Source organism: Erythrolamprus reginae, chromosome 1, assembly GCF_031021105.1.
Source record: "Erythrolamprus reginae isolate rEryReg1 chromosome 1, rEryReg1.hap1, whole genome shotgun sequence".
Lineage (NCBI taxonomy): Eukaryota > Metazoa > Chordata > Lepidosauria > Squamata > Dipsadidae > Erythrolamprus > Erythrolamprus reginae.
Genome location: NC_091950.1, coordinates 190,196,448 through 190,205,305, shown reverse-complemented (window position 1 = coordinate 190,205,305; position 8,858 = coordinate 190,196,448). Strand labels below are relative to the sequence as shown.

Below are 8,858 nucleotides of genomic sequence, written 5' to 3'. Positions count from 1 at the left end.
CCGTCATCATAGCGAGATATGTACATCTTTTGTATATTTACAATAGGTCAATTTTGGCTGGTCAGTCAAAAGTCATGAATTTTGTAACTCATTTGTCTCCAGATGTCCAAGAACCTCAACACCTAGCACGTCTTTGTTGACTTGGGTGACAACCAACTTTGGATGGTCAACGAACTGCTGTAAGTCAAGGACTACAATTATCACCCAAGAATCTGCTACTAGGACCAAAGAGATACTAAAATGTCTAGATTCTAAGAATCTGAAATGGTTCTTGGATTTTTTTTAAAAAAAAAATTATATTGATGGTCTTTGACTGTAATAAAGGTCTATTTATTTTATTATTCTGGCACCTTGGAATATATTTTTACAATCCGACCAATCAGGTGTTAACAGTGAGGGTGTCCATCTGTCTTTTCTGCCAAACAGCTTAAAGGTCAGTTGGGAGAATTGGGGCTAGATTTATGGTTGGGGATCACGACAACATGAGGAACTGTATTAAGGGGTTGCGACATTAGAAAGGTTGAGAACCACTGGTAAAGCAATTCACATTTATGACTATTAAGAAATATTTATTTTCAGCACTAGAATGTCAGGATATTAAAATGAGTAAGTGTTTTATATGTTTTAACATAAATGAAGATCTTTCAATAAAACACTGACAGTGGGAAGGAAGTCAAACATAATTAATTCTCAGAAACATCTTTTTTTTATTTTAAAAAGAAACATTAAAAACCAGAAATCCCCAAAAGAAGATACTTGAGAATGGACACACATAATATTGGGGGAAATTCATGCAGCAGGAGAGCGAATAACCTATTTCTTAACTCTTAATCACTCTATTTCTGCATAACTGTAAAATAATAACACACCCCTAGGCATTTAGTAGTGGACTGCTGCAGAAAATCTCATTTGACAATCTTCTTCAGATGATTGGCAAGTGATCAGTTATCTGCTGACAGAAGAACTAAGGTCAGCTCCCTTTCTGCCTGTTAGAAGAAATACAACCTTGTCAGTTAGTGTTAACACAATGTCTAGCTGTAGCAGGGCATAGATATCCATGATTAAGCCCCTACTGAAATGAAGAGTATGCTTTGTTCCATAAAGAGTAGAATTAAACATTATTTAAATTCCAATTTTTTTAATGACATCAAAAATGTAATTTGAATTTGCATTCTGCACAATTCTCCAAGCAATATTAATACAAAAGTTTTGTATTTTAGAAAAACAAATATACATCTGTGGCAATTTACAATTTTGCTGCTTGAGTGTTTTTTTTAAAAAAACCACATTTTAAATAATTTATACTATAGTACATTTGATCTTAGCCCAAAGGTTGTGAAGCAGTTAAAAATAATTACATTTATATACAAAGAATAATAACAGTTACTACTGTTACATTGCATAAAAAGAGACTTGCTTGTCTTCAGATATTGTCCATAGCAAATCAAGATGAAATTTAAAAATACTCAGCATCTCCCTCCAGTTTTCGACCAAACATGTCCTCTTCTTTTTCCTTTCTGTATTATATTGTCATCTTTTCCATTATTACAGGTCATCTGGTATATGTGACAGCTGAACATCCTGTGAGGCTTTTGTTGTATGTGCAGCACTATATGTCTATCAAAGTGAACTTCATGGTTGTATGTCTGCATTAGGAGAAATAAAAAATAATTTCAAATGTTAGCGAGAATGTATCTATACGACACATAAAGTCTTTGTGGTGATGAAACATTTTTGGATGACATCACCTTCCAGATCATTGGTAATTTACTAGATCTTCTATGGTAGCATTCTTTCACTTTCATATATGTCAACAATAATAACAACAACAGAGTTGGAAGGGACCTTGGAGGTCTTCTAGTCCAACCCCCTGCTTCGGCAAGAAACCCTACACTGCTGTCTTTACAATAAAGTCTAGCCATAACCCCTTTCTTGACTCTTTTTTCATACTTTGCCTAAATAGTTCTTTTCATTCTGCGTAAGTACTCCTTAAGTCAGTGGTTCTCAACCTGGGGATTGGACCCCTTTGGGGGTCGAATGACCATTTCATGGGGGTCACAGCGGTCACAGGGGAAAAGACAAAATTCCCATGATGTTAGGAACTGAAGTTTCTATTCTGGCACCTTGGAACTGATTTTTACAATCCAACCTATCAAGCATTTACAGTGGGGATGTCCCTCTGACCTTCATGCCAATCAGCTTAGAGCTCTGTTGGGAGAATTGGCGCTAGACCTATGATTGGGGGTCACCACAACATGAGGAAGTGTATTAAGGGGTTGCGGCACTAGAAAGGTTGAGAACTACTGGCTTAAGTGATTGGATTCATTCAAGACAATGATGAATCCGCATGCAGACGTTGAACAACTAACCTTGTGGTGCGACTGGAACAATCTGGATCTGAATACACTCAAAACTGTAGAAATGGTGGTAGACTGTAGGAGAAACCCGCCCATACTTCCACCTCCATACTTCCACGTCTTACAATACTAGACAACACTGTCAACAGTAGAGACCTTCAAATTTCTAGGTTTGACCATATCGCAAGATCTAAAACAATCACCTAACATCAAAAAAGTCATCAAAAAAGCACAACAAAGAATGTTCTTTCTGTGCCAACTCAGGAATCTTGAACTGCCCAAGGAGCTGCTGATACAGTTCTACAGAGGAACTACTGAGTCTGTCATCTGCTCCTCTATAACTGGTTTCGTTCTGCAACCCAACAAGACCGACACAGACTTCAGTGGATAATCAGAACTGCAGAACAAACAATTGCTGCAACCTGCCTTTCATTGACGACCTGTATACTGCACAAGTCAAAAAGAAGGCTGTGAAAATATTTATAGACCCCTCACATCCTGGACACAAACTGTTTCAACTCCTACCCTCAAAATGATGCTACAGAGCACTGCACACCAGAACAACTTGACACAGGTTTTTTTCCCAAGCACCATCACTCTGCTAAACAAATAATTCCCTCATCACTGTAAAACTATTTTCTAAGTCTGCAGTACTATTAATCTTCTCATTGTTCCCATCATCTATCCTCCCACAAATAACTGTAAGACTGTAACTTTTTTTTGCTTGTATCCTTACAATATATTGATTGTTCCAAATATGATTTGATTGCTTATATATATACCTGTACCATTAAGTGTTATACAGTAGTACCTCTAGATACGAGTTTAATTCGTTCCAAAAGGGAGCTTGTATGTCGAACAACTCGTATCTGGAACAAATGGCTTTAGACTTTGTTTTTCCCCTCCGAGATAACCAGAAGCAAGGATTTTTGCGCCGCCTAGTGGACGCTCGGCTCGTATCCTGAATTTGAGCTCGGGTCTGGAACAGAAATTTCTCTCCCCTCGTGGCTCGTAACTTGGAATACTCGCATGTGGAGCAGCTCGTATCTAGAGGTACTACTGTACTTTATATTTTTGACAAATTTATCTTTTTTCCCATGTACACTGAGAACACATGCACCAAGATGTATTCTTTGTGTGTCCAATCACACTTGGACAATAAATTGTATTCTATTCCATTCCATTCCGTTCTAATGCCTAGGTAATATATATAATACCTAGAACAGTGTATAGCATATTAAAATAACACGTTTGATACTTTGCCTAAAAACATCATCAATTCTGTAGATTTCCTAGGCATTCTATACAATTCCAGCTTTTCACACATTGCCAATATTATACACACAAGAATTGGAATAATTGTAAGTCCATTTTTTATCTGAATTTCAGCTGTGGGTATATTTTTTTTCCACGCTAAAGCTTTAAAAGCCTGCTTTGCCCTTTTCTTCAGACTGGGGATTTAAAAAAAAAAAAGCATTTTATACATTTATTCAATTATCAAAAACACCTGTCCTTCAACTTTGCTTTTAAAAAGACGATTAAAGCTTATTTTTTAAATTGGAAAGGTTATTTGGAGGAAGTGTGTGTTCCTCATAGCTTCAAAGCAACCAGCCAACTTAAATCTACAAAATTCAGCTCTGGATAGAAATCAGATGGATCTAATACGAATGCATTAGGTGCATTTCCAGATTGTTACTTTATTATCTTCCTATAACTCCTTTACTTTAACTTGGAAATGTTTATATTTAGCATTTGAATGGCACATAATAATGGCCTGACAGTATCATGTCCTTAGAGCTAAGTTACTACACTATGTTGATAGTAGGAACATTAGGAAAACCTAAATTATACTTACCACATCCCAGGACTCCACAAAAGGAAAACTCTTCAACCGAATACCTTGCTCATTACAATGGAAATCAAGATGAGCCGCCCCATCCACTCCTATCTGAGTAACAGCCACAACAGATAGCAAGTTCAGTTCGTCTTCATAGTCAACAATTTTGAACGTCTTGCCAGACAAAAAATAAAATAAAAATTTTAAAAAGCCAGCAGTGGACACATTAGTCACATTTTTAAATTATCTTCTATTTTCAATAAAAAATTTAAAACATAAAAAAGAAAGCATTCTAGAAAGCCTAGAACTAAGACGCCTTAAACAAGATCTAAGTATTGCCCACAAGATCATATGCTGCAACGTCCTGCCTGTCGGCAACTACTTCAGCTTCAACCTCAACAACACAAGAGCACACAACAGATTTAAACTTAATATTAACCGCTCCAAACTTGACTGTAAAAAATATGACTTCAGTAACCGAGTTGTCGAAGTGTGGAACTCATTACCTGACTCTGTAGTGTCATCCCCAAACCCCCAACACTTTACCCTTAGATTATCTACGGTTGACCTATCCAGATTCCTAAGAGGTCAGTAAGGAGCGAGTACAAGTGCAATAGAGTGCCTTCCGTCCCCTGTCCTATTGCTCTCCTATATCTCCTATACCTTTCTTCTATTCCTATATCTCTTCTTCTACTCTTTCATTGATATGTTCTATTACTATATCTTCTTTTCTATTATTTCTTAGATATATTTTACTATGAGTATCTCCTCTATAACCTTCATCGTGTATTTTACTATACCCACTAAAACCCTCATTGTGTATTGGACAAAATAAATAAATAAATAAATAAATAAAAACAAGGAAAAGTTCTCTAAATTTTTAAAAGCTTACTCTCATTCATCTGGTCATAACTACATTTTCATTTTTTTTAAATAAATCTTTTTATTAATTTTCATAAAAGGACACACAAACTTACAAACATTAAACATATAGTTTGGGGAGGTATCCTCCCCACTTATCTCAAAAGTATAAATGCAGATATAGAAAAAAGAATACATAATTGAATACATAGTTGAATACTAATACATAAAAAATAGCTAATAATAAAAAAACTAATAACAAGTAATTTAAACTAGGATAAAATCAATTATTCTTCTCATCTTATTACTATTGTATATGTAAACTAATTCTAATACCATTCTTTAAAAAAGGTAAATCTCAACCATTACATATATATTTGCTTCTTTACATATTTTGACTTTAATTTTCTTTTATTTTTTTCTTGTCTATCCATATATAGACTTTGTTCCATGTTTCATAAAATTTTGTTTCTTCTTGCCATTTAAGCGTCTTGTCATCATATCCATTTCCGTGCAGTCTAATATTTTTGTAATGACTTCTTCCTCTTTGGGGATATTTTCCCCTTTCCAATTTTGCGCGAATATAATTCTTGCCGCGGTTAAAATATGTATAATTAAATATAAAATTTCTTGCTTATAAACCTGGTTAGTAATTCCTAACAAACAAAACTCCGGGGTGATTTCTATATTTTGCATAACTATTTCTTTTATCATTTTCTCTATCATTTTCCAATACATTTTAGCTTTACCACATGTCCACCATTGGTGGTAGTAGGTCCCTATTTCTTTCTTGCATTTCCACATAACTACATTTTCAATCCAGTTTACTTCCAGCGATTTCTACAGTGGACTTTAGTAACTCAAATTCCAGTGGCCTTATTAAACGTGTGTGTAGAAAAGCAAACGAGTGCAGGTAGGCGCTCTCCATTTCAATGAACAAGGCTATACTCATCTGAGCTTCTACTTGTACATTACCAAATTTATTTAGTGAATTTGCATCCTGACATTCAGGAGTTCAACATGGCATAGTTTCTTATTTTTTCCTCACAACTACAATCTTGTGAGGTGGCTCTGAAGTCACTTAGTGAGCTTCCAATGGCTAAGCGTGGGATGGATGGTAGATTTCTCTCCTAAATCAACATCGCATTAGTTCCCTTACTATATGTGTGATAACATTCACAATCCACTTAAGTAACAGATGGGCACAGAACCACTGACATCATCAGGATTTGATTTGCAATGTACATTCTGTTGAAGCTTAAGATATGAAGAGATTTATTTATTATTTATTTTATTTATTTATTTTGTCCAATACACAAAATGTTTTGGGAAAACAACAATGCCGCGATTACCCAAATAAATACTGTACATAACAGTATTTATGCACAGTATCCCCCTCCCAATTAAATACAGGCAAGTATTTAACAATGAAATCAAATCGACAACTCATATAAGCATCCCATGTTTTAAGATTTATTCTAAAATGGACTACAGAAATTTTTGCATTTATGTCCCTTTCCCAATTAAATACAGGCAAGTATTTTAAATAACTTCCTTCTGTAAAATATAATTTAAGCCTGCAAATGCAAAGGAAAGGTGTGCTTTAGGTAAAACTTGGGATCTTGCTTCTCTGTGATCTCTTTTTAAATTTGGCAATTGAATATAAAGGAATTACAGATTCTAAAAGCCTCAAACAGTTTTTGCCATGTTTTCAATCCCCCCCTCCAACTACACTCATTTCCATGGAAACAAGGCTGGAAATGGTTTCCAGAAGCGGAGGAATTAGAATTCTTGTGGCTGTGTCATCTCGGCTACAGTTCCTAATAGAAAGTGAAAAATGGTTTCCAAAAATACATTGCTAATGATGTAGGGACACATTGCTCAGCTCAGATCTTGACTGTTTTCTTTGCATTATTTATCACCTTTTTGTGACCTGCGTACTCTTCAACAGCATAGAACTGGTCTCCGGCAAGACCTTGCGAGATTAAGTAGATAATCAACAACCAAGTTAATTCCTCACATCTCCTTCCAGGATTCGTAAAGCAGTAACCCAGCTTAAATTTCTAGAATTTAACAGACCTCACATTCTTTAAGTCCTATTAACACGAAGATTCCTCGCAGATCAGATGCCAACGATAAAATGAAAATGCTTGCTTTATCTCTCTCTCTCCTGCAAAAGAGAGCAACCCCCAATATATTCCTGGAGATATCAATTAAGAAATTATGGCAAACGCAAACGTTTTGTAGGCATATGCAAACTTTACCCAGCCATTGCGGGTCATTTCTCTCACTGCTTTATTCAGGATCAAATGAATCTAAAACTGAATTTACCTCTTGCTCAGGATCATCATCCAATAATTTATAACGCTTCTTCACTATTCGGCCAGATGCTGTTACTGTTACAGAGTCATTCACCTTTGTTATGAAAAATACGAAGATAAGAAAGGGGATTTTTTTTGGTGCTGTTTTGACACATGATCAACTAAGGACTAGGCTGTTTTACCTCTATTTGAACACAGATTCTAACTTTAACTGATAATTGTTTTTAAAAAACCCTCGCCTTGCAGAAAATAGATATACAGTAGCTGCAAGGGGATTTCCCGTCCCCTTTTATTCTGATATTTACATCTCTTGTACAATTTATCCTTTAACAGGAGGAGTTCTGTTAAAGGACAGGCATTGTGGTTAGGAAGTTTTGGGTTGGGCTTAGCATGTTTTATGAACCCAGCCAACTGTCATATATTTCATAAACCACGATTATATATGTAATATTTGACTCAGGCCTCAGGAACAGAAATTCTCCCAGTGAAATATATTCGTCTTAAAGAATAATGGTTTCGACCAGTGTTTTTTTAAAAAAATAATCTCACATTATTTTCCCTGTTGGCTTCTATGATAAAATCTTCTGTGACTTCTTGCTGCTTGGCACTTTCTGTTTCCTTCAACTTCAGAACTCTGTAGAAAGAAAAACCCTTTGGGGATCGATCACATTCACAAGAACGGCCAAAGCTGAAAGTACTTTCTCCCTAAATACCTATTTCACTGCTTTTTATTCCTTGTAGAAAATGAAGTTGTGGTTGTTTGAGCAAACTACCGCACGACTGGAGACAAACGCAGCTTTTTTCTTTCTTTCTTTCTTTCTTTCAATAAAGGATCTTTTGAAAGAGCCAAGTGCCCCCTCAAAGTAACGTACACAATAGCATACAGGTAGTCCTTGACTTACAACCATTTGTTTAATGACCATTTGAAATTACATATGAAAAAAGTGACGACAATTTTTCATATGATTGTTGCTGGTCATGGGATAAAAATTTGGATGTTTGGCAACTGGGTCATATTTACAACGCTTACAGTGTGCCAGGGGTCACCTTTTGTGACCTTTTGAGAAGAGAGGTCAATGGGGAAGCTAGATTCACGTAACGACTATGTTACTAACTTAACAATTGCAGTGTTGAACATAACTGTGACAAGAAAGGTTTTAAAAAAAGGTTTAAATTTTACATGCTGTTTTTATCATTGTTGTTAGCCACCCCGAGTCTACGGAGAGGGGCGGCATTCAAATCAAATCAAATCAAATCAAATCAAATCAAATCAAATCAAATCATAAATAAACTTGACAAGACAAGTTTTTAAAAAGGGCAAAAGTCAACAACGGTCTTGCTTTAGCAGCAGACATTTTGGGCTCAATTGTGGTCATAAATGGAGGATGGTTGAGCTCAAAATTTATCTTGCTAAGCAAGACAGTTGTTGAGTTTTGCCCCACTTTAAAAACCTTTCTTGCCACAGTTAATTGCAACACTGCA

General features: G+C 35.6%; 1 protein-coding gene across 8 annotated transcripts in view; it reads right to left on the bottom strand.

Moving 5' to 3' along the window:
- Window positions 1-1,121: 1,121 nt before the first annotated feature.
- DCAF17 (DDB1 and CUL4 associated factor 17) overlaps window positions 1,122-8,858 on the bottom strand; it is a 35,797-nt gene continuing 28,060 nt past the window's right edge. For all 8 annotated transcript variants that reach the window (XM_070731739.1, XM_070731743.1, XM_070731741.1 and 5 more), the window contains 4 exons: window positions 7,926-8,010; window positions 7,387-7,470; window positions 4,213-4,368; window positions 1,122-1,646 (listed from right to left, as the gene is read on the bottom strand). In XM_070731739.1, the coding sequence (XP_070587840.1) occupies window positions 1,467-1,646; window positions 4,213-4,368; window positions 7,387-7,470; window positions 7,926-8,010 (505 nt within the window). In that variant the 3' untranslated portion in view covers window positions 1,122-1,466. The remainder of the gene's footprint in view (window positions 1,647-4,212; window positions 4,369-7,386; window positions 7,471-7,925; window positions 8,011-8,858) is intronic.